At 49.2% G+C, this 26,361-nt stretch overlaps 1 protein-coding gene across 3 annotated transcripts in view; it reads left to right on the plus strand.

Annotated features, from left to right (window-relative positions):
• Positions 1–26,361, plus strand: part of tmcc3 (transmembrane and coiled-coil domain family 3) — a 35,033-nt gene that overhangs the window by 1,951 nt on the left and 6,721 nt on the right. Inside the window, exon 1 of one of the 3 annotated variants that reach the window (XM_049006976.1) lies at positions 13,691–13,889. The exons of 1 other annotated variant lie outside the window; for it this stretch is intronic. In XM_049006976.1, the coding sequence (XP_048862933.1) occupies positions 13,815–13,889 (75 nt within the window). In that variant the 5' untranslated portion in view covers positions 13,691–13,814. Of the gene's footprint in view, positions 1–13,690; positions 13,890–23,354; positions 25,819–26,361 lie in introns of those variants that run through there. One more of the 3 variants, XM_049006979.1, reaches the window with a different exon arrangement.

Here is a 26,361-nt window from a genome sequence, read left to right on the forward strand (position 1 = left end):
GGATGACTCTGCCGTTATTCGGTTACAGATTGGGGCACAGCCGATTTCCTCTCCGCGATAACCCCCCCACCCATCCCCCGGCAATATGTAAGCTCACCTACCCCAGGTTGCCGACTTTCACGCATCTGGAGACGCTCAGGCTTTCAGACTCTTGCACTCGCGTAAGAAAACTTACAGCAAATCTATGTTGTTCCGCTATAAACCAGAAAATAGCTACATCAGAAGTGTTGAAGTAATATGCAAACAATACAGACTATTTACAAGGTAATAAACCTGTTACACGCATGTAATTGCGTGCGCAGACTTATCTCGAATTGAAAATCTCACGCCAGCCAGCTGACCAAAGTTGGCAGCCCTGTCTATCTGTCAGCGGCAGAGACACTCAATACCCATCGGCGCGCGCTCCTGTCAGCACCGTGCGAATGACGTTAAGGCTCATTTAATGTTTTTGTTATAGCCCAGATTTGGGGGGGGGGGGAAACTTCTATCATCAGCTCTGGATCTCAGCTTTCATTTTAGCGTTATCAGTGTATTGTTCTTGCTGTAATAGTAACTAATTTCCCTTTAATCTGAACCATAAATATGCACCTGAATTGTTTGCTTCCATGGTAATGAAAAATAGACGACAATATTCCTGTTGAGTGTCCTTGTTATAGTGATGTCGAAGGACAAGTAGTTTTACTGTGAGCCTCTGTGCAGTTTGCCTCCCGCCGGTTTCGTGAGTGTGAGCGGTCTGGCAGAAGACCAAGACTGCAAACGTGCCCAGACCGCCCCAAGGCCGCCTTCAGCTCCTTTTCTAGGAACAGCTTTTCCTCGAAAAAACCTTTTCAGCTTGATCCAATCAGTTTCTGTTTACAACTTCGTATCTCTGGGTTGTTACAGGAAAAGCTTGCAGATAAGTACTGTGTCATCCTAACTCATCGCTTTGTTAGAAATGTTGGCGAGGGTGGGATTTCAGGACACCTGATTCTTTGAACGCGGGTTGTTACGGGGGGTTCCGTAAATAGTGGAATTACTTACTAAACCTGATCCATTGAGGAAGCCCTGCTCGATCAACAGGTTATTCGCCTGTGTGGTAGAACCCTTAATCGTGGGTCTCACTTCCGGTCAGCCGTGAAGGTAAACCGTAGCCTCTTATCCATTGGAAGCTTAATGAAAGCTGGATGTTGTTCAGAGACCTGCAAGGTTTTCGTTCCATCCCAAGAGCACAAACGTGCTGCATACTAGTTGGAGATGCTCCTCTGTAAGTCAAGAAAACCACAACACCCACACCGAAATGTACACGTGCCACACCTCGGTAAAGAATCAAAGCCATCAACTTCGTAGCTGTCGGGTAATGCCATCCTGGAGGGTAAACATCGTAATGTTTATAATGAACACACACTTTTATTTATTTCCATTATTGTCGCTGCCTCATCTAGGATTTGTGTAGGTTACTATGTATCGTATCTATAGGTGTAGACTTGCAGTTGACTTTATCAGATTAACGTTTGGGCTTGTTTCCTTACCATTACTGTTAAATTATCAGCATAGACATTGAGAAGAGCCCAGAGACGCACACATTCATGACTCATGCGTCTCTTTTGTTTATTTTGTCCTCTCTAGTGGAGCACAAATAGATCTAGGGCTCTGCTGCTAGCTGGCTAGTGCTCCTTGTTTATCGGAGACCTTTCAGTAGAATGATTGGCTAAATCTGGCCTCATCACTCTGCAGTTCGCTTCTGCTGCGGTTTGGCCTTCGTGACCTGAAGGGCCGCACTGGTTCGTAGTTTCGGTGATCGTACATGCCACGGATTTTAGGTTGAGGCTTTTTGTTTTTTTTTATCCCTCAGAGCTGCCCCCCCCCCCCCCCCCCCCCCCAAGACTTCCTAAAGGCAAACAGGTGAACGTGCGCACAGGCGAGTCACAAAGCAGTGTGACTCATTGCATGCGGACCAGGAGTCCAGATCACTGGGGAGAGATAAAGCCTGGATGAACTCATGAATGTCACGAGATGAGCGAAAGGATGGGTGAACCCTGGGACCTCTGCCTTTGTCATTTAAATACAAGGCAGTCTTGCTGCAGTTGTGTCTTTACAGGGATACTGAGGTTTAAAATGACATTTAAATTTGCTCTCACAGAGCAGCTCTGTGATGTGTTTCATTCTGCCCTGGGAATTTTCAGGGTTTATACTGCCTACCTACACAATAATAATTTTACTGCTGTTCTTCTGAGACTTGGTCTGAAATAACCTGATTCTCATTCTTCCATTAATGCTTTTTAAAGCTTGCAGGTCTGAAACTGGCCAAACTGAAGAGTAAGATGGCCGACATCGATCTCTGTAAGATCCTAAGGTTTTGATGGCTCTGACAGTAGTTTAATCCTCCTCCTCCATTCGGAGCAGAGTCTCACATTACTGTCGCGTAACAGATTGCGTCGTGGTTGTCACTTTCGTTCTGTATCCTTTGTGACGCGATGCTGAAAGGCTGCCGCCTGAGATGGGAGTCTGGGAATGTAGCGCCGCTTCTTTTAAATTCCGCCGAAGAGAGAGAGATTTGCAGGGTGCCGAACCTCGAGCATGACAGGACTGGGAGGTGCGTGTTTGTGAGCGTGAGCTCTTCAAAAAGCAGATGTTTTAAGCAGTTTAAAGGCAGATGTTTTAAGTGTGACACCTGTGGAATGAGAGAGGGGACCTGCAAATCCCTCAGTCTCCCAGATTTGTTTGAAGGGTCACTTTTCTTAGGCAGCGGGTGCAGGAGAAGCGATGTAGGTGTCAGTGGAAACTGTACCTGCCTCGATGTCACGTGTCGGTCAGCATTTCTCCGGATCCACTGGTAACAAACACCTTTGAGCCGGCGGTGCTGTCGGACTATCGGGGCCGAGTCGCTGTAGTCGCTGCCCTCATTGAGTCGGTCCTCTGATGCGTACAGTCGCGGCAATTGCCTGGCCTTTGCAGGGTTGCCTTGGCAACACATGGTTGAAGAAGGAGATGGAAGTCAAGCGAGGGAGTCCATTCATTTTTTTATTTGTATATATGTATTTTTTTATTTGTTTTCTTTATGGATGCAAGTAAAGGTCCTCCAGCCAGCAAGCATTTCCGGAACATTCCACGGAAATGGCGACGCGCACCGGCATCTGACGCCATCGCAGTCTGCAGACTGGGTGCCCCGGCGGGCTGATGGGACACGGTCGCAGTCGAGTGCCCCCTTCCCTGATGCGCTTTCCCTTGCAAATGCCCGTCGCTGCGACACAGGGAGCAGGTCTGGGTCTTTGCTCGGAGCTGGTAAACGCTCATGCCACACAGCGGATCTGTCTGTAACTGCTGCTCATCCACTTTTAATTAACGGCGAAATCTGTGCCGGTGCTGTAGAATCTGAGAGCTCCTAATGTCTGTAAAGTCACCAGCGATTAAATAGCTGTTCAGTCCCCGATTCCTTCTGAAGATCTTTTCATGTGGGAATAACTGGATGATAATTTTATCACTACAGACAAACTTTAAGTGTTTATAAAGCCACCCCCTGCCTAATTGTTCATGATCATTTTCATATCTATTTTACATCTGCTGCTAATATGTAGAGAGCCTGTGGGCCCTGCAGAACCCCCCCCCCCCCCCCCCCAGTGGGGGTTCTGCACTGGAACATTCTCACCCGCTTGAATCCTTTATCGCTGTCAGATGCACTGTGCTGGCCCATCGGCGGGGTGTGTGAAGTGAGTCCCATCTTTCGGATGGGGGCATGCCCCCCGCGCCCCCCCTTCCCCCCCCCCCCGCCCAGCATGACATCAGCATCCTGGGTCCAACATTCTTTGGCTATGCTGAGCTTGAGTGCTGTCAGTCATTGTTGCCATGGCGAAAAGACAAGAAAGGGGGGCCAGGCCAGTGTGTGGGGGTCTGTCACAGAAGGTCACCCCTCCCAGTAGTGAAAAGGAGATTTAGTGTGACTTTAGGGGGGAGGGGGAGGCTGGCTAGTTCGTATCCCTCCGTATGACAAATTACCCATCGCACCACCTGAGGGGATTAAGCCCCAAGCCCCCGCTGGGTGAGTCCATCTTGGGCCCAGTGGGTGGGATCCTTGTAGACAGGCAGCTCTGTTTCACTCGGCAGTTCCTCCATAAATGGCGTCTTCCACCCTTCAAGCTGCAGCTGGGATGGACGACCTGCTCCGTCTAGCAGTCATGTTCCTCGGAGGCTTTGATCCCAATGTCTTTCTTTTTTTCCTTTTAGAACCTGTGTTTGGCCATATTCTCTGCTCCCTTCTGTCTGCTGGCCCCATCTTCGCCGGAGGCTATCGACTCCCCGTTATCGCGTCTCACAACATATCAGCCGGCTTCCCTGGTTTCCGTAGCGCCCATAACCGCAGATACGGTGTTGCGGTCGGCATTTCCAGGCTGGGACACGCCGTGTCTGGATGAGCCCGCCGATGCCCCAGCTTTTTGTCTCCTGTCCAAAACGTGTTGGAGCCCCTGCTGTCCGGGGCCTGGCGAGGCTGCTGTAGGCGGAGCTTCCCCTGGGGTCACACCTCATGTATTATTTACGTGTCCCACCAGGAGGATGAGGCCTCTGGGTCACCCTCGGCGGGAGCCGCTGAATCATTGATGCGGAAGGCTGACGGGTCGGGGAAGGTTCGGCTCTGTTTGCAGGAGCAGAGCGGCATTTGGACCTTATTAACGTCTGTGCAGCTTTGATAAAATTACTGCAGTCCAAGGGAAAAACACTGTTCATGTTTTTTCTCACCGTCCAATTACTGCCAAGCACGGAGGCCAAATGGTCTCAAAGATAAAGCAGATTTGTTACGGTGATTGGATGCTTCGTGACCTCAGACTATTTTTAGGGTCATTTTCTGGCGGGGAAATCAGGCACATTAACAGACGAGCGCAGATACAGAGGATGTTATGTAAAAGAGCCTGTTCACTAGCGGTACTGGAGGTCCAATTAGTGTTCTGGGCATCATTCGCTGATCTTTGCCAGAACGTCACGTGGAGCACAGACTAGATTGATTTTCAGATTTCGGTTCTGAAAAGGACAAATGAGCCGGATGTCTGCATACAACAGGAAAGTGTGTTTATTTCCTTTATGATGCCTGAGCTCTGCGTTCCATTGGACGGCCAAACAGCATCATGCAAGGAGACCCGGACACCCAACTGACGAAATGTCCATCTTTATTTTTATCTTTTTGGGGTGGGATCATCCCCCCCCCCCCCCCCTTCCGGGTTTCCTGGCCACTGACAAGCAGACATAAGTGACCAGAATGAACAGCAACACAGAATCACCAAAGAGACCCCCCCGCCCGCCATTATCTCCCCCTCTCTTTCCTGTGTTCTGCTGCTGTAAAACATGCGTGTGCTGAGCGGATCGGGCACACTGGGACTTCAGGGATCTCGGGATAAGCGTGCGTTTTGCCGCTGCTTGGTCCTTGGGACGTGGTCTAGAGAAACCCAGACCGCAGAGCTCGCGTACTGCAAGCCCTGCCCCCCACAGTGAGTGTGACCCATATTCGGCTGATTGCCCACCCCCTACCCCCCCCCCCCCCCAAAGCGCCGACATACGTGGGGCTGCAGCTCCTGCAGGACACGGATCCCCATGTACCTCTGATGCCGTTTCCCCCGAAAGGACGCGCTCACTCGTGGGCTCTTTGATGTCTGCTCACCACGCTGTTTCCACGGTACCGAACACCCACTCCCCCCCCCCCCCTCACCCGTGTGATCTTTGACCTCCCCTGTGCAGGATCCTCTTGGGGTAGCTGGAGTTACTCCTGTTTAAACCAAAGCATCTGAGATTCACCCCCAAAGCCTCGGTCCAAAAACCAAACGCAGTCACTATTCATATGTATTCATATGTATTTATTTATTCGTGTCATTCTCCCCTTTTCTGCCCCTGTGTGCCTTATCTCTCTCTCCTGTTTAACATTCACATGGACACCCCACACCGGCACAGGTGCTGCCATGCTCAGATGGATCCGTGCTCAGTGCCACCCCCACCCACCCAGCTGTGGGGGTCTGTGTGCCCCCCCCCCCCCCCCCACGTGCCATTTCTTTTCTGGTCCCTATTTGTTAATCTGATTCGGATGGGGGCAGTATTCCCATTGTGTCCATTGACCTGCCAATCCTGCAGTAACGGCCGACCCCCCTCTCCGCGATTCGTCCCTGGGGCTGCTGCTTTCACATCACACTGAATATTTATGAGGTCACCCCCCCCACCATCCTGTCTTGAGCAATAGTGGGGGGTGGGGGGGAGAGATGGAGGCAGAAAGTGAAATAGTCCCCCCCACCCCTCCCCGTGGATTAGTGGAATCTGCAGGTCTGGTCCGGAGCGACTCATTCCAAACGGAGCCGCTGTTACACTGAGACCGTTGGCGATGGGAGATGGGGGGGGTCAGACTGGGGCAGACCATCGGCGATGGGGGAAGGGGGGGTCAGACTGGGGCTGGTCGCTCTAAATAAATAACGAAATAATGAGTAATGAAGGATTGCTGGAGCTGCTGCTGTTTGCCTGCAAGATTCGGGAGGGGGGGGAGAGCTTGCCTCCATCCTCCGTGGGCCCCTCCCTCCAGCTCTGCTGATTTGTTGTCATCATTAAGGCCGGCAAGCCGCTGGAAAGTGGTACGAATGAGCCAGAAAGGCTTGGGGGTGGGTTTTAAAGGGAACCCTGCATCATTATAACAAACAGCCCTTCTGAATACCCCTCAGTGTCTTTTTTTTATTTTATTTTTATTTTTTTTTCCCCCCATTCCAGTGCCTGGCCCCCACTGGCACTGTTCGTCCCAGTGCCTGGTCCCCACTGGCACTGTGCGTCCCAGTGCCTGGCCCCCACTGGCACTGTGCGTCCCAGTGCCTGGCGCCCCCACTGGCACTTGTGCGTCCATCTTGCTGACCCAGCTGTTTTCCGGGGAGGGAGACTCTCCAGGCGGTGGTCAGTCATGATGACTGAGCCTCGTGCTGGTTAATGCTCCGAATGACGTCCTGAAGGCCCATCATATTCAGGGGTGGAATTTCCAAACAGTTCTCCATGGTGCTTTGAAGACCTTGCAAGTATAAGATTCTGGACAGAGTGGTGTTCTGGATCAGTCTCCTCTGAATCCAACCTCTTCCAGACCTCCACCTGTAAACGGGTACATTCCAGACCTCCACCCGTACTGAGATTCATCATGCCCCAACAAGCGGCCCAATGACTCAAACAGATCTTCTAACGTTGTGGGTGGAGTTAGGAGCAGCTGATTTACAGCCTATCTGGTTGAATAGCCTCCCGAAATGACAGTTTGTCTTTGATATTTCCTGCAATCTTCCAGCGCCACGTCGCCTGTCTTTCATCAGTGCCCACCTTGCACCACCCGCTGGCTGATAAATGGTGTCCCTCAAATCGATTGTGCTGGGTTGTTTGTGCGTCGCTCTTCACTCATTCACTCTTAACCCAAACATGGCAGCGGCGGGGGGGGTGGGGTTTAGACTGTCTGCCCAAGCTCTTAAGTTTACAAGTGGGGTAGCGGGATGTGTGTCTGCGACTAAACAGATCAGGTGTGAAAAAGATGAGCGGTAATGTTTGCTCTCAGGCTGACGGACGGAGCCATCAGAAAAAGGAGCAGGGGGGAGGGACAGACGTAGAGGGGGTTGTCGAATGGTGTGGTTATAATGCGGGTGGTTTTCCTAGGGAGGTAAGAACTGGCTAATGTAGAGAGGAAAGTCTGGCAAGTGGTTACATCATAAAGGGTTCGGTTTGTGTAATATGGTGAAGTGCTTGCAGTATACAAGCAAAACGAACACAGTTGGCGTCGGAGGTGAATCCAGTCCTACTGATGCAGTCCACAGTAAAGGACCTGGTGGGGGGGAGGCTGGGGGGGTTGTATGAGCCCCATCAGACAGCTGAAAAGGCTACTTGACTTTGATGTTTTCCATAGTGCAAAGCCAGGCCCGCGTTTGCCCTGCGGCCTTCAGCACATTGTGTTGATGTGTGTGTGCGTTCTTGTGACCCAAAGGGCAGAGTATTTGGAGAAGGAAGGGATGGAACAAGCGGTTACTCCTCCATTATTTTCCAATTATATCATCCCATGTTGGCTTTTTTGCACTTCTTTCTGTGTGTGATGTTCATCGACCACATTAACGTTATATATTTATATTCTCTGTCACGTTCCACAAGCGATGACAGCCACCGCTGGGTCCTTATGCCTGCCGGCTGCCGTTACTGCTGTCCCTCGGCTGTGCTCTCCTGCCTTTCTTTACATCCTGCCGCCTTTCAAAAAGCGTCTTGGGTTTTGTTGTCCCATAGAGAGAGTCTGATTTTAATTCAGAAAACCGTTCAGCTCGAAGCATCAGAAAGACGGTTAGGATGCAGCGAAAGAAAGCTGTTGAGTTTTTTTTATTGAATGTCCTCTATCAATTTCTGGTGATTTTGAGGAAATAAAGGCCTTTGCGCCAAACAGCGGGATTGTGGGCCAGAAAGATATAAAATAACCCAACCCTGGGAGCGTGGAGCGTCTCACTGAGTCATAGCGCTGCCCCCGCAGTCGGTTTTCCGATCATGAATCACATTTGGTCGTTACCCATTTGTTTTTTAAATGATCAGTGTCCGGGTCAAGGCCCTGCGGTGGCCGCAGTGACTCCTGCAATCAATGAAGCTGTGATGGCACAAGAAATTAAATCTGGCCAATGGTTATATGTTGCAGGAACTTGGGCGTGTGCCTGGCGCTGCAAAAATAATTAGCACCATAAATGTCTTTTCTGCACTGAAAGGGCAGCCGTGCAGACAGACAATGAGCATCCCCCACCCTCCCCCCCCAGCGGTGAGGTCTTGTCCTCCTTCATCCATGCCTTTGCGACTGTCATTCTGAGTTAATTAGCATTAGCAGCGATCCCTCTGCGTACTCTTCCCACACTACGAAGACAAGGGGCCGATCGTCCTGAGAGGTACCACGACGCCCTATGTGATGTCATTCGGGGTCAAAGGTCACCCCGTGGGACTGAGTGACCGAGAGACTCCGAACAGGAAGTGCAGAAGTCCAGAGCATGGGTGGGGGTGAAAAACAACGTTCCCTGTTTATATATAAACACAGAGAGCAAGTTAAACTGCTTTTGTTTGGTTTGAGGGTTTCTAATAAAGCGAGACAATGGATAGGTTTGGAGAGAGACCCTCACAAACCACCCTCGCACTGCCATTTGTCATTTTTTCATCCGTGGCGGTCTCTCTCTGGCATTGCACTGTAGCATTGTGTGTTGATAATGAAAACACGCGTGAGATCCCAGTGTGATGTGCAACCCGGCTGAAAAGCGCATGGCAATTGAAAGCTATTGCGATGTGAATTTCACTTCTCATCCTATGGAAACATCGCGTGTGTGTGTCTGCTCTGACTGTGCTCCTCTTTCCTTGCAAGCAGCCTCATTGGTGGGTCACCAAAAGCAGCCTTGCATTTGGCTCCAATTTCACCCAGAATGCGGAAAAAGTCCCGGGAGATTTGATGATTTTGCAGCATAATAAATAGATTGTAAGCTGATGCGAATTTTTTTTTTTTGCAGTTTTATTAGCTTTAAAAAAAGAGAAGTGAAATTAGAAATTACAGTTACCTATTTGTATAGACCTGCAATAATTGCAGTAAATCTTATAAATGTTTTGATGAACATGTAACAGTTTAATTTGCCTAAATGACATGTTTGCTTTAAAATTTTAATGTTATCAAGTCGCAGTCTCCTTTGGTAATTGGAAGTAGATAATATCATTAAAAGCTGCTAAGCAGAATTTAGCAAATTTAAATGCGCCCGGCAGAGCATGTAGGCTTGAAATGAACTTGTTTCTCTGGACTGGAAACAAAGAATGCGATCAAGAGGAATGAGGAAAAGATCAGAGACGCACCAAGCACAGGAATTAACACAGACGATTTGTCGCTGATCATTCCAGAAGAGTGATGGACCGTCGTCATTTTGATTGGTGGAATTAATCCCGGTTGTGAAACGCCCCCGTCATTTGGCCGGTGTGAGATGATGTGGCAGAAACTGTGGCCCATGGAGATGTATGGGTGATGGGGAAGCCGCGGTCGGTTGGTGCTAAATGTCAGACCTATAAGTGTCTTTTTTCCGCACATGCGGCTGAAATCGGAAGCAGGTACCTGCCACGCTGTGCCCCAGTCCGCAGGGGTTAAAGCTCGGGCCGGTTCTTCCTGCACAATCCGCGCTGAGGGGCTGCTGTGCCCAGGGCAGCCTGGTGGTTCATCCCCTAGGCTAGTGATGAATGTCTGGGGAGTGGGAGGGGGTGTAATTTTCCTCTGGTTGATTAATGGAAGCACTCCTAGCCAGGACATTCACCTGTGGGCAGGAGCAGATTCATAGGCACGGTGATGACTCCCGGAAAGCCCCCCCCCCCCCACCCCCACCCCGGAACAGTCAGCAGAATTCCGGTGATTTATCAGCTCTAAGAAATTATGTATCATCCACCGGACGTTGGCACAGGGAGATTCGGTTGTGCCGGCCAAGCAGCTTCGGAATAAAGAACTTAATTAAAACTTTGGGGTAATTGAAGATCACCACTGTTGACCTGTTTCCTTTTTGCTCTTGGAAGTGGAATATCATGGTGGACATACTACACATCTGCATCAGGGAATTCCGTGTTTTAATAAGAATACACTTTCATAATCACTGTCTTAAAATATGTGTCTTTATTGTCAACAAATAAAGCCAAATGGAAACACACACACACACACACCCCGCTGCCTTAATTTCAGGGTGGCGGGTTTTGAAAAGATCACCCAGGCTAAATTGACTGTATTTTTCACCCAGCGTGTTCGGCTCAGTCTGGCGATCTTCTATTATGAAGTTACAAGCATGAGTAAATTCTGTATTCGCATTAATAAGAATGTGGCTGTAGTGTGAGTTCAGGCTGCTGACCTGACTCTATTGCTAAAAAAAACAGGCTTTAACTGAATTAGATAGAAGTGGTCAGGAATGCTGCTTCTACTGTAACCTGAGCGTGAAGCACAATGGGGACGGCTGCTTGCTGCAGGCTGGCTCGCCGTGTGCCTGCGTGTGTGTGAGTGTGTGCGCCATGTGACCTTGCCCCTGGCACCAGCGGCATCACGGACTAACGGGCATTTTCCTGCCTTACTTGGAGTTTGGCTGATGCCGTGTTCTCATGCAAACTAATGTAACTCTATCGCTGATGTCATGCGGGTGGCTGGCAATAGAAACTGCTTTTGAGAATGACACCACTGTGCCCCCCCCCCCACCATTTCCCACCTATACTTTGACGCTTATTTGAATTTATCAGTGCATAGTTTCACAGTTAGTCCAGATGTTGCCGTAATTGTCATCCTTCCCCCAGTCGGCTAATTAACATACCCACTGAGTTACTGCCAGGAAATCTGGCCGTTTTAGTGACCGTTTCCAAACCCCAGGGTCTGTGAGGCCGTGGTCCCTTTTAGCGAGCATCGTGTCGTGGGTGTGGTGCTCGGTGGGGCTCTTCCGCAGGGGCGCCTAACCTGCCTGACAGCACGGCGGTTCTTTGACGGTGTTTTTTTCATCAGCTGTCTGTCAGTTATCTTGTCAGTCATCAGAAAGCACGTCATTCGCTGACATTTCCTTGGGAATGTTTCCAGATGAGATTTGCACACTATCTTTAGACTACAAACTCTGCAAAGTCTGATGAATTGAAACGGCTGATGTGAAGTGACTTACCGTCGGCTGACCTGACACTTCGGCTGACGCGACGCATCACTTGAGCTGACTGCAGGCCCTCTAGGGTGTTTCTGTGCTCACAAAGCCCTGGGTTCGAGCAGAAGCTAAGAGGGCGACCGGCAGCGTCCGGTCGGCCATACGAAGGACCCTCACTTTAACATGGGTTCGCGGCAAGGACGGCGTATGGTTACACCTAAGATATCGGAGATCCTCCAAGCACACGGCGGGAAAGTCGGGCTGTAAAATCGGACCGACGTCGGCTTCTCCTCTTACAGGAAAAGGGAGGCTTTACACTTCCGCACTGAGTGAAGTCCCAGGCCAGCTGACACTCTACTTATTCATGTAATAAATTACTCCGGAGCCACGATAGACATTGTCTCAGAGACAGACAGAGCCAGGGACCGATCTGCTGCCGGCAATGAATGCAGCGGCTGCTGATACAGCTATTAAACTATTAATAGGCTTGGTGCAAGTTACAATTGAAACGGTGCATCAAAGTTATTGGATTTCCAAGTGAGATCTTTAAATTTTAAACGGTGCAATGAAATATTTTTTTCAAATATTGATGTTGTGTCTTGCTCTAGTGAGTTGTTATAAAGGGTTAGGTGTCTGCTGTATGGATTGCTAGTGACAGACCTGTTTGACATGCAGTGTGTGAACCAGGAGGGCTTTTTTTCAGCATTTTTAATCACGTGTGGAAGATGGTGGCTTGTGGGGGTGGGGGGGGTGGGTGGGTAGGGTTAACCTCCCCAGCTGGGGGTATGAGAGCTGACCCTGTTTGTGGGGGCGAGTGTGTTTGCATGTTTTTCTGTGCTTGCGTGGATCTGCTGTAGATGATTAGATGTGAGAGCATCACAGGTGATCATAATAATCAAGGCAGATTTAACCGACTAATAAATGCCTTTGGTAGGGAGATCATGAACAGTACATTTGATGTGTCGCTGGTTTGCAGCATTGTTCCAGAGACTTCACTCACTCAGTATTCCAGATTCGGGTCACGCAGCCCAGTTCTCATGTAGCACAGCCTTTAACCACTTTTGTGCTTCATTATTGCCACATTAGTTTCAGGGTTACTGCTCAGAGCAAGTGCAGTGCTGGGGGGCAGAGAGACCGAGGAGGACATCTTCTTTGGAAGATGGGTGAGCCGTATGTGACCCAGCAGGTGAGATGCCTTTGTGATTCATGGTAATTACTTTCTGGAAAACGAGCCGTAGTTAAATAACCGTCTTATTGCACATGATGGGAGAGAGTCATTGTTAAATGACAGGTGATCCTGTCATTAACCACCAGGCTTACTTTACTGGTTACGGGAAGCCCCACTCATATTTACTAGTACTATACATTCATGACCTTTATCTTTTATTGTACAGAGCGTAAATGTTAAACTTTGTAGAATTCCCCAAAGTCCCTCAAAAACTAAGCTTATATAACCTACAGCAACTACATAAAGGAATAGAAAAATCCCAAATGATTCTCCTGTATTATTCTTAAAGTGGGGACTTTCCACTTATTCAGAAGATAATAGTCATATTTTACTGAAAATTTTTCAGGTAACCCTGGTAATCACCATATACAAATGCTGTGTAATTATGTTGTATGTTATCACAGCACATACACGAGAAGCGCCTTGGAACAACTCTGTTGCGAAAGGCGCTATATGAAAAGAAATGGAATCGAATTGAATTGAATGCAGTGTCTGAAACGCAAGAAAACGTGGTGGCTTTCTGTTAAAGTTGCTGTTATGGTTAATCCGCTTAGAGCTGAGGTTTAATGTCAGACTCCAGGGTGGGAGCTGGACAAACTAGTTAGGTGAACTTTCTAGGAAAATTGCCTGTCAGATTCCTCTGGCTGAATTACAGTAGGGGATGATGCGGGTAGGGGGGGGGTGGCCTGCTCTCCAAAACAACCAAATATATATATAAAAACGAATCTGTTGCTAAACATAAATTACATGAAAAGTCCTTAGTTACTGAGTATTTCGTATATCCGTGTACCTCCCCCAGGTAACAGTATCGTTAGCGGCGCCCGGCGCGGTTGTATCACCGTGGAGCGCAGGAGGGGTTAAGCGCTCCTCCCCAGCTTTTGGTAGGCAGGGTTTCCTCGCACGTCGTGCCTCTCAGAGCCGGAGGGAGGGCGGCTGGCGATCAGAGGCTCGGTCCGTGTGGAGATGAGCCGGGCTGCGGGACTATGCCCAGCACCGGAGGCGCCGCGAATGAAAGTTTCGACGCGGGGAGACTGAGCCGTAACAGCGGGGGCGAAATGGTAACCGTCCGGGCATAAAGTCTCTGCTTGCTGACAGCTACAGTTACTGTGATTAAAATTCAGTTCCTTCTTTTCCACGCCGTTTCTGCTTGACTGCGCGTATGTTTGCATAACCGCGTATGTTTTAGTCATGACTGCTGCTTGATCGGATTGTTCAACTCATTGCTAGTTTGGCTGGTTATTTTTTATTTGTTTTGGAGTTTTAGAAGAACTAGCGAAAAAGATTAAAATCACAATACGATTTCGACACCCTTAATGTGGGAATGCGTATTAACGTATTCATGTCCATACATTTGCAAATAGGCGTGAATAATATTGTCCCGATTTTATGATCGCGGTGGTTTTATTATAAGGGAGTCGCTCTCGGCAGCCTAATTTTCATTTCAGCTGGCGGTTTTCTCAGTCTCTTTTCCAGTATTACAGTTGCAGTACTTGTAAGACATGCATTCCCTTAATGTCACAGTCTGTCTGCAGCCTTTTAGCACTGGTTATGCAAGCAGAAAGTGTGTCAGCTCTTGTTGAGTCACCCGATACCGTGTGCGCTCATACGGAGAGCCGAGCTGTTTTTCAAAGAAAGAAAGAAAGAAAGAAAGAAAGAAAGAGAAAGAAAGCACCCACCGTATCCACATTTGATTGTTATTTTAATGATGCCTAAGGAGAAGTTTCATTCTCCTTCCTCTGCGTGTCAGTCCATCTAGACTAGACCTTTTACTGCTTCTAAAAGCGTTGCAGATGTTTTCCAGTACTACCGTTTCACGTTTATTATTTTATTATTTCAGTATGACTATAGCTATTGTTTGTCTGCCTTAACTGATATGCGGTAAAACGTCAAAGGCATCATCTCGGATACTTAGCCGGAGGGGGTAAAAGGACGGAGAAAGCGCGTCAGTTTTCAGCAACTTGTTTCACTTCCTTTAAAAAATGTTACCGACAGCTTGGTCATAGCGGCATTGAAACACAGCACTGTTTGTACTTTTATCTGGCTGTGCACGAAGCTTTATTCCATTGTTCCAGCGTTTCCTCCCCGGGCTGAGCAGCAGCCGTCAGTCCGGTCATTTAAGGCACGCTGCACTTTCTGAACCCGCACTTATTGAAATGGGTGTTTTCGGGGGGCTGGGCTTCTTTGTGCCCCCCTAGGTGATGGAAAAAAATCCGCAGGAGTTTGGTTAATTATTATTCTTAATTTGCGCCTTCGGGGGCTGACCAACCATGCGTTTGTAAGCCTCAAGTTACATGCTTCTCTCTCTCTCTCTCTCTCTCTCTCTCTCTCTCTCTCTCTCTCTCTCTCTCTCTCTCTCTCTCTCTCTGTTTGTGTGTCTGTGTTTCTGTATATGTCTGTGTGGAGGGGGCACAGTCTCTTATCTGTTCAGCCATTTATGTCTCTTTGGTCAAGTCTATTTTTCTTCTTTACACAAAGCATGTCCAGAAAGACAGATATTCGGATATCTTTGCTCTATGTACTGCATATTTGTGTTTTATCATGAAACAATGCAGAGAGATATTGTGTCAGGGATTCTGTCGTCACGTAAATGGGGCACAGTGCACAGCCTCGCAGTGAGACGACGTGCCGTTTTCACGCTTGTTCCTGACTGTGTAACACTCAACCCTTAGGGGGACGATGGTGCTTCACAACTTGGGTTCTTAGCAGTTAGCTTTAGCCCCGTTGCGGGGATCCCCAGAGTGCTCGAGCCAGCTTGGTAACAGTGCAATCTTGTTGAAGCTGGGAATTGGTTGGATGTCACTTCCCTGGATGTGTGGCAAGTTCCCTTGTATTTGACCATCACTGTTAAAGATAACTAGTGCATAAATAACAGCCCTGCTTTGGGTCTGTTGGGGTTTCTTTGTGTTTTGGCTAATCATGTTGGACATATCGCAAATAGGTCGGTGGGGGGTGGGAGGGGGGGGGTTTGGAGTCTATCCCAGGGAACACAGAGCAACTTATCTAGGATAGCAGTCCATTACTGGGCACAAACACATAGAGGGATGGTGGATGGATACTGGAAATGGAATGCCCAGTGTACAGATTATTAAGAACAATCAGTTAAAATGCACTGAAACGTGGCATCAAGTGGCAGTAGCACAGACTACAGATTCCCGCAGTCTGTTTTGCGTGTTGTGGCCGTCAGCTTTGTGGTCTGTAGACCCCTGCAGCCTGTTATGAACTGTCCATCACTGGTGGTGCTTGAAAATAAAAATAAAAAGCCCTCTGACCACAAACGATCCCTCTGCCATGTCCTGGAATCAGACGGTATTTTCCGAGAATTGAGTCACAATAACCTCCTTTTGTACGCGCCGTCGTCTTGCCAGACTGGTTCTGTTGTGGTTCAGGGTCAGAACTCGAGGGACCTTCCTGAAGGTTGTACCCTCCAGCGGCGCCTGTCAATAAGGTGCGGCCCCTTTTTGTCGACAGGTTAGGCCCGCGGTGGCCATTTACAGAAGGTGTCATTGCACTCTTCTGTTGTCATGGCGACCCAAGGAATCCTGCACCCAATCCATTTTGCATGAATGATGCTTTCGTTTGGACCGGGGCTCACTTACACACGACCGAGTTTCCCCCCCCTCGCCGTTCGCCAGGGTCGCTGTCAGTCTGGCTGTTTTGCGGGGTTAGAATCTTCGCCACCGCAACCCGTGTCTCAGTGTCACGTTATCGCAGGGCATCTGTCTTAAGCTGCCCAGATACGGAAATGTGGGAGACCGAACCAAGGGAGAAGAAGCTGCGCGACCGCAGTGATGTTTGTCGGGCGTAAATGTTGTAAGAAACCTTTTGTGAGGGGGCGGGTCCACTTTCTCACTGCGTGGCATCTGCTCTTCTGACAGTGCGGCCGTGTCGATCACAGCAGCTCCGCCCGGGCTGTCTCAGAGGTGGGACTAATGATGTGTGACGTGATGTGTGTACTGCTCACGTCTGGTTGCCACTGGAACGGACACTCTCACTGACTTTCTTTTTTGTCGTCTCCTGGCTCTGTGAAACTTGCTTGTCTTGCCCGCACAATGAGCTGGGGATTCCAGATCGAACCGGTGAATTCCATGTCCAGCTGAACACTATTGTCTGGTCCAGATCAGAATCCATAAGACTCAAAATGGCTCCACTCAAGAAGCTTTGATTTGAGTTAGTTTGAAATATAGGCATGTCCCAGTGTGGTTTCACCCATAACAGAATTTTACAGAACTTTGATTTTTTTTTTTCCTTTTTAACCAGTCTGTCTTGATTGTTGTCTTGTCTTGTCTTTTTACTGCTCCCAGTAAACATAGCCTGGTTTTACCAGTGTTCCTGACTGCAGCTCACTGACAACGGGGGCAGTAATGAGGCCTGTTTAGTCCCAACAAATCAGGAATTGCAGTGAATTCTGGTAATATTACCTAGGAGGGAGTTTGAGACACCGATAAGTGTTTTGTTTTTGATTTAGTCTCCAATAAATAACTGGAGTGATTGATGCCCTCCTCTTGGAGTACAGATGTGTGCAGTTTTGCCAGTGGTATGTGCGGGACCTTGTCATGTGATTTGGGGGGTGAGAATGGGAGCAGTCGGGGGGTGGGGGGGGGACACTGTTCCAGGCCCCTGGGGATTATAGTGAGATCCCATGTGAAATGTGGAGTCTGATGCTAATTCCATCTCTCTCTCACACACATGCAAACACACACAGACACATGTAGTTCACGCATTCATATCTTTATAGGGGAAAACTCTAATCCCGACAATGACAACCTTAACCTTAACCAAAAGTAACCAAACAAAATACAAGACTTTGTAGAGGGATTATGTCACAGTTCTTAGCTGTCACATGTACAGTATGTTATAGACATCCACAGAGTGAAATGCATGCAGTGAGGCACAAATGATCGATCACACATACAACATAAACGCGAAGCACAGAGATGAGAAAATAAAAGGGGCAGGGGGGGGGAGTTAATGTGTAAAATAATGTAAGATAAATAGGGGTAAAGTGGTCAGCACTGTTGCCTCACACCACTATATCCACCATGTGTGTGGAATAACCCGTATATCTCCATATGTAGGAATAAGCCAGGAATAAATAAAATCAGATCTCCAGCTAGTAGCGTGGATTACTAGACCAGGCACAGAGACCATCATGAATGAGTGAACTTATCTGACACCTGTAGCAACGAAACTCTAGGTTCAGATCTATATCATAAATATGGGCAGTGAACTGTACTTTCTCGCGAGTGGGCTGCTATCTGTTCTTCTTCAAATCATATTATTAGCGAAGCAGGAAATGAGACGGGTGAGATGCACCAGCTGGCAGCAAATGTAATCTGGCAGTGGGCATGTGCAGAGGAACACTGCGGATGAACTGCACTGGAAGTGGTCAGGGTAATTCTGTTAGCCGCATGGGGTGAGGCAGTGCCCCCGGGGTCACTCCGCGGACGGCTGGTCTGATTGCCGCTGCAGTCCACAAAACGGCAGCTTGCACTTGCTAATTCACCTAATTTATTACCGCCCCTTAAATACCAGTCCATGCTAATAACCCAGTTATAGCCCAGTTGCTATTAATAACGGTTGCATCACATGGGTGCCGAAGCCGTTTTGCATCACCACGGGATTGTGGGTCGCCTTCCGTGTTTTTGCAGGCGTGTCGCAGCTCGGTCCCTGCAGCTGGAAATGGCAGAATCTGAGAAGACATCAGGCCTTCTGCTTGACAAGCTGCGTATTGCTCATCTCTCATTGGTTTTAGGGTTTAACGAACTATTCAGCGAGTCGAAATTCCTGGTGCTAACGTTAGCAAGCCTTTCATCTTCCCCTTTAGAGACAAGAGTTTGCTGTACGAGTATGAATTAGAACAGATTTAATTTTATTCTGCCTTTTTGCGGGAATCTCTCATCCAGCCTTGGTGTCTTATACTGACCTAATGGTCCTGGAAACAGGGTGATGGATCATAGAGCGGCTCTGAAGCTAGAACACTGGTCAGGTGGTTAAGACCAACCAATCCCTGAGTTTGCCTGAATGGCGGTGATCCACAGTAATTGAGGTTACCATGTTTAGAATTTGACATGTTGTAATTTAGGGTTTGGGACTAATATCATTTAATGGGATAATGGTCTGACGCAAATGAGGCTTGATGTATGAGTTGCAGTGGTGTGTTCCTGTATCAGACCCTGTGACAGTTCTGCTTTCTAGCTTTCAGTGAGCGAGAACTTTTCATCTGTACATGGAGCTGCACGGGATCAGCCTGGAATTTCCTGCTCAGAAATGGCCTGGAAGTGAGCACTGCCTGGCACAGCCGGGTTGGGAAGACTCTGCAGACGGATAGCAGAATACAACAGGAGAGGCGCTGACTGCTGTTTGAGACAGTCACATGTTCGCCAAGGTGGCAACGGGGATATGATCAATCTGCTGGCCATGGGATTAAAGCCAACAACCTCCTGGTTATGGGTACAGATCCCTAACCCGCTTAGTCAGACAAAAACTGAGTTACTGAGTAAAAGCTGAGCTCTCCGTTCTTTCCATTGGACACACTGTGCTGCAGCCTTAAGAAGAGATTAGCATGAGCATTTGACAGCGACAGGCAGTCACTCCCTAATACCCGTCAAGCTAGCAGCATTAGAGTGAGAATTAGCTGCTCGGTGTGGGTATGACTGCACCGAGAAGAGAGTTCATCTGTCTCCCTCTCGCCATGGGAGCTCATCCCTAACTTCGCCAGCCAGTTTCCGTAAAGCCTGACTTTTCTGTGGAGGATGTGATGTTATTAACAAACTCCCAAAATGACTTCAGGGGAGACATTGGCCACCGTTAGCGTCGTGTGGCCCCCTTGCCCGCCCTTCTCCTCTCTTCCCCGCTGTTCTTTTTCAGAGCTGCTTCCTCTCCAGGCGATGCCGTCGTCACCTAAGCCGTTACCCTGAAGGGCGCCGGTAGAAAGGGGCCAGACTAGTTTTCTTCCATCTCTGCGCAGCATAATTAGTGTTTTATTTCATGCTCCCTGTAATCATCTTCTCTTGCTCCCGTTCGGCCAGCTGGTGGCCAAGGGTGGCGGCAGTGACCGTGCAGGAGAGCTCTGGGCTCACGATGTCTCGCTGTCCCGCTCAGGGGCATCACCAGCGTGAGGCGATGTAGAGCGATTTGGATAATCAGCTGAGGAGCATATGGATGAATGGCGGAATGGGTTTTAAATGCCACTTATGAGTTCAGTCACATGTAAACACTTGGATGGGGTCCACGGCCACGGCAGCAGCTGTGAGGTACGTTGTGTTATTACGCTCGCTCTAGTTCAGGAGTGTTTTATCTCTCTGAAGTCGTCCTCGGCCTGGTGTAATTGGCGTCTGTGAGGTGTGTTGTGGCCTTTGCTTTCCCCACATGTTGTGTATTTTCATTCAGGGGGAGGGGAGGCTGTTTCTGCTCTCAGATAATGGTGTTAGTGGTGCTAGCGATGCGATGGCCACCTCACGCTGGGATATCGACCCACAAACCAGCACACCGGCATTTCCCTGGTGTGACTGTGATGCAGATGGACAATTTAAAGGGTGATTAAACATCCAACACACATGCCTGTATTTTTCACAGTTTTCTTCATTAGAATACAAATCCCTGTAGGTGTAATTTTCTTGTAATTGTTACTCATTTATCATATATACGCTTTGGTTTTGATCTGGTTGTGCGCTCTGGGCGTCGTTGGTTTTGTGTTGAGGAAACACAGAGTCTGGCCATGAGGAAGGCAATGTGCGTATTCACTGGTCAGACTCACCTGTGTAGCGTCGGCCGGCTGTCTAGCTAATTATGGGGTTAGGGTTGCATGGATTCTTTGCAGGCATGATATGGTTGTTGATCATGTCATTTTACCCTTTTGTTCAGCACCTATCATTTATCAATGTTCACTGTTCCGCTATGTGCTGCAGCTCTAATTTTTGGCGGTAACTCTCTTCTCGCCTGGGTCGAGGTCTCGCCCATCTTTCATGCGTTGACTGCCTCTCCAGGACACACACCGGTGCGCTAAGCTGCAGCTGCCCAGCTTCGTGTTAATGACTCTTCGTGTTAATGGTCTTCAGTGTAGCAGTTCCAGCGCTTGTGGAGCTCGGCTTCTCGCACGCATGCCATCATCTCTTGCTTTGGTGTTCATTTGCGTTCCTGCAATGTTGATGAAAGTTTTGAACATTGAGTCTGCGTAGGTCAGAGTGTGACACCCTGGGGTTTCACCTGGTGATTCGGAGTTAATTTAGACGTGATTCTCATAGCCGGACAGTTGGGGGCACGTTCTCCCCTTGCCATGCTGGGACCTTGCACTGAAACCATTGGGGAAGCGTCTCTAGTTCACATGTTCAGTGTACTTTGCTCTCCCTCCTCTGCTCTCCCGTCCTCTAGAGGGAGCCCACGCCTTCCCGCCTCGTGTCTTTATGTGGGCGCATCGTGGGAGGACGCAAGGCTTAAGCATGTGCGGGCGTGTGCACGCTGAAAACTCATCTGTCAATTAGCTGCAAACATGCTGTCGTGGCCTCCCCAGGTTAATGCGGAGATCGAGTCTGTCACGGAGAGTATGAACAGGAACTGGAGTTTCTTTTTCCTCGACATTGTTGCTCTCCCCTTTTGCCGTGGGGTACAATTCGGCTGCCTCGCGCAGGAATGTGGAGCCTCACTGACTGCATTCCCGTGGGACGCATGTTTCCAGACAGGCCAGTCTAAGCCGGTCCAGATGAGTGACAATATGCTTTGCATTAAAGAAGCATGCAGAGATCTTACTGTTCATGCTCTTTGTTTACTATCCAGGAAATTCCTTTCCTGCTGACAGTCTGCAGATACTGTTGCCTCCTTGTGTAACTGTACATCCCGTCTTTTTTTGGCTCTGTGTTGGGCCTCATGTATCACTTTGCTCTTGTCACATGATTTTTTTTTTCTTCCCTTTTATGGCTGAAGACTGTGTTTGTTTTCTTTTGAAAAAGAGACTGAATCCCAAATTTGCGTCTTGCTCCCTGGTCATGAGATTCTGCATGTTTTTTGTTCCCCTAAGCCCCCCTCTGCTTACCTTATTGATAGCTAACCAGCTAAGTCTTTGCAGTTTGCATTGTCTTTCGCTGTGCGGTATTTTTGTGTCAGGAACACCACTGGTGTTGCGTAATGGTACTTTTCCCCGCTTCTCCTGCTGTTAGTGCACTGGCGTGAAGGATTAAGCTTTGTCCCTAATTTCCCGTCGAGAGATGGCTGGGCTGAGCAGTAGCTCTGATCCAGGGGCCGGTCCCCTGTGGGCGAGACCTCTCTCTCCCCCCCCCCTTCCCCACCCTTGTTTCAATGCGCTTTTCTCTAAGCAGGACGGCTTGGGAGGGGGGCGACAGTGGAGAGAGAGAGAGAGAGAGAGGGAATGTCAGAATGGGCGAGGATGGACTTACAGAGCAAACACTGTCAGGATAATTGTTTCTGCCCAGTTGAGAATGAAGGGGTCCTATCCAACCTGTGTGGGGTGGCTCCAGGGGAGGGGCTGTGTGTGTGTGTGTGTGTGTGTGTGTGTGTGTGAGTATAAATGAGATTACAGGGAGGTCTGGTGCGCCGATTCATCTCCTCTGTGTCTGTCACCAAAGCTCTGTTTGTCTGACTGTAACATAAGCCATGCAGGGTCTGAATGGATGTGTTTGTTTCATTCGGGCAGTTTCGCGGGCACCGCGGTCAGTTGTAGTCTTGCAGATTAGCAGTATTTGTAGCAGTTGGAGTTGGTTGCAAAATGGGAGTCTTTTCAGAGCTGGGTAGAGTGGTTTGGGGTGGTTGGTTAGGAGACATAAAAGTGGGGCTGATTTAGAGGGGGGTGAAGTGTGCGGCAGGGTCAGTAATATGAGGAAAGGAATGCAGCAAGTCAAGCTTGTCCAATCGCGACACCTTCTTAGGGTCCAATTATATCCGTAATAAAAGGCCCATGTACATGATCCTAGCTCTAGGTAATATAATCTCCCTCCATTGTTCTGGTTTAAGACACCGGACAGTAGGATGTGGTGTAATTCTCAACCCTTTTAATAAGAATTTGATTATGCCACACATTTTTATTTTAAGTCCTAGTTCTGTTGTGAAGTGTGGTGGAGGCTTGAGAGGGACAAGCTGGCCTTTGTGTGCCCGTCTGGAAGCGGGGGGGCGTGTTTTCCATGGGAAGGCAAGAGCTGCAGTACAGTGGGTGGGGCTATGGAATACACAGCCAATCAGTGCTTGCTTACACTGCGGGTGAATCTTGGGAACACTCCCTCAAACAAACACGCACACACATGTTCACGTTTGTTTCAGTGGGACTTTCCGCTGACGTCCTGACCTCTTTTGAACAAAACAAACAACTGAAACAGGCAAAGTTTGTTTGTTTAGTTAGTTTTTAATTTTATCTGAAGTTTGTCTCGTCTGAGTACAGATCCCTGCGTAGATGTGTGATGTTCTCGTCCCGGCTTCTGTGGTCAGGTGCCCCCCGGGAGAAGCCATGCTGGCCTGACCGGATCTGCACGCTGCCTTTCGAAACGGCACCGTCACCTCATTTGAGCCCGGCGCATGGCTGCACCCCCAGCCCACACGTCGACTGCTGGGCAGGAGCCCAGGAGGGAGGGGGCGGAGAGGCTGGCGTCAGGATGGTCAGATGGTGCCGAAGCTCAGGGCGACTTAAATGTGAATGGCATTAAATGTGGTTATAAGGTTGGGCCAGAAGAATATGGAGATGAAGTGTGTTTTGGCATCAGCAATAGCTCTATAGGGACCACAGGTGGAGTTTAAGTATCTTTCAGAATCACGAGGAGGCCAACTAAGATAACTAGATTAATTGTGTGGTTTTAGGGTCCTCTGGAATATAGACAGCTCAGATGGAGGTGGAGGGAATGATGGGTGCTCTGGGTGCTCGTGAAGTCAGCAGACAGCTGGAAGCAAGAGGGCATGAACGGACATAGTGAGTGAGGGATAGTGAAGCAGGTGCCGGGAGCCAAGTGTGGAGGGAGACAGGGCTGGAGCTCCCCTACTCCCTGACACCACTCGGCCCTCCACCCTGCCCAAAACAGCCCCGTGGGAGGAAATTTACTCTCAGGGTAGATTTGGTGCCGTTTAATTTCACCCAAACGAGTCGCCGACTCACAACAGTGCTGCCGCATGGCCTCTGTTACTAGAGACTGATAGATGGGTGTGAGACTCGCCCATCGTGGACTAACATGTGACCTGGGGAGGAGTACACCCCCCAGGGAGGACTTAAGGCCTGTCGGATTGACATTCTGGGTGTTTTCAGCTCCAAAAAGAGACAAACTGTCATTTTACTTATACTGATGAAGGTATCGGTGGAGAAGAGCAGAAACTCCCCAAATGTGAACAACGTTGGGGCAAGTACCCTGGGCTGCATGCTTAACAGCCTTAACTGCTTGCATTTGTGTTTGACACTTCTCTCCAAAGTGACATAAACCTGAGGCAGATATTGCATCACAGGCATACAGCTATGATGGATCCATCTATGTGTAGGAGCAGCTAGGCTGAGCTTCCCGGCAGGGAAGTTCACATCAGGCCAAGAGCCAGACGATGTTATGAAACATCATGAAAAACAGAGCTGCTCAAATCGGACTCGTCTCATCAGCGTTATTGGAGGTGTCTGCGGAAACCCACCTTGGCACCGGGACATGTTTGGTACTTAACCTGCTTGGATGTCGCCTTGCCCCTGGTCGGCCCCTTCCACTTTGCGAGCTGGCAGTGATGTTCTTGGTTATCGTCCAACCAGACAATGAAGTCTATTTATTGACATAAACAGCAAAAGAATAATTCAGATTGTCCGTCTGTGACCTGCTCATGCTCGTGGCCAAACAAAGATCAAAGTTTTCTTTCCTTGGGAATGGCAGTTACAGCAGAATGTAACGCTGACTGGATAGTCATCTGGCGGCAGCCTGCAGCTCACACTGTGTGTGACACGTAGCGCTTCTTCTTCAGAGCTGTTATGTGCTGTAACCGTGAAAGCGTTTGGCTTTTCATTCGAGTGTCTTCATTTCTGTCTCCTGGGGAGATCTCTCATACCTCCTGGCTGTTTTGCTTCCCCCAGCTGTGCCGCCCGTCACACTCTCGTATGCAAAAAGTGCATCCGGATCAGATTATGAAGACGTGACGTGTGATTCACACATGCAGGTGATGCCGTGACATCATTGCTCTACAAAGCGTGCTGTCACACTCTGTTGCTTGGATACAGGGACGTGCAGGCATAGGTACTTCTGTTCATGATGCGCACACACACACACACACACATACACACACACATGCACACACACACACACACACACACACACACACATGCACAGTGACTCCTCACTCCACCTTCCCCAAATCCTGCTCCCTTTAGCTTCCCTGACTTCCATGCCAGGCCAGGCTAACCCTCCCTCTCAAAATTAACAACTCGCCACAGCTACACAGAAAGTGCCACCACAGATAACAGTCTTAATTCAGCAAGCATGTGCTCCTCCGTACTGCATGAATGACCTTTTATTGTTATGTTTTCCTCCCCGCATTGCCCCTGGTCCACACCGTAGACGATTAATTAGCTCCTATTAGCAGAGCGAGGCTCGGTGGGTGGGGGGCAGCTTTGCGTGGAGGCTGATAGCAGAGACGTGTGGGTCAGACCATCACGGTTCACTTGCTGGCTGTTTTCCCCCGTTCTGTTCTCTCTGTCTAACTTCCCCCCCCACCCCACCCCTGACGCCTTCGCATCACAGCTGTGAGGTCGTGAATTCAGCTTCCTGGAAAGGCATGAATGCACGGCCGGGCTTGCACCCTCGTTCTTGCACGTTCACATTCACCACTAACTTTTTTAAAACCTTTCGTCAAACCATCTGCAGTCGCCGTCTCTCTCCAGTCCAGCACCAGTCCCAGGCACTGGAACCCCTTCCTAACCCAATGTACATCCACGCCCCAGATGGCCTTGGTTAGCCTTCTCGCTAACCTCTTCGCTAGCAGTCTTCCCAGCGGACCTTGCAGATGTTTCGCTTTCTCCGCAGAGCAGCGATTGTGAGTTTGCAGCGGAGAGCACTGCGGTCATGGCAACGTCTTTATAATGAAGAGCTTTTGAGGCGTTTATTGTGTTTCAGCCTCTGTGGTCTGGGTAGTGGCTGCTCTTTGGACTGTTCTGTCACCATCAGGCAGCGTTTCTGAGTGATTTTTCAGGGTATTTTATGCCTCTGGACAATGTAACGGATAAAGAAATGTTTCAAAACACACTCCTCTAAGGTAGATGGGCTGAACACCCCCCCCCCCCTTCTTCACGTGCACAGTCGGCATCTGTGAAAGCGGTCACACACCCAGAATCGCCCATCTGTGTTTTCACGCATCGGAAGCACAGATAGCCACGGCCGTCAGGCAGCCATTATCGGCAGCCTCTGATTAAATCGACCGTTTAACACGCACACGCGTGCACCCCCCGGGCCCATCGATCTCCCCCAGAATGCTGCTTCAGACTGTGGCGTTGCCATGGCAGGAGCGCGTTCCCACGAGAGAGTCGCACGAGCTCCGCCATGCTCTGGTGTTTACGTTTACGCTTGTTTGTTTGGCTGG

The sequence above is a fragment of the Brienomyrus brachyistius genome, chromosome 3, assembly GCF_023856365.1.
Source record: "Brienomyrus brachyistius isolate T26 chromosome 3, BBRACH_0.4, whole genome shotgun sequence".
Classification (NCBI taxonomy): Eukaryota; Metazoa; Chordata; class Actinopteri; order Osteoglossiformes; family Mormyridae; genus Brienomyrus; species Brienomyrus brachyistius.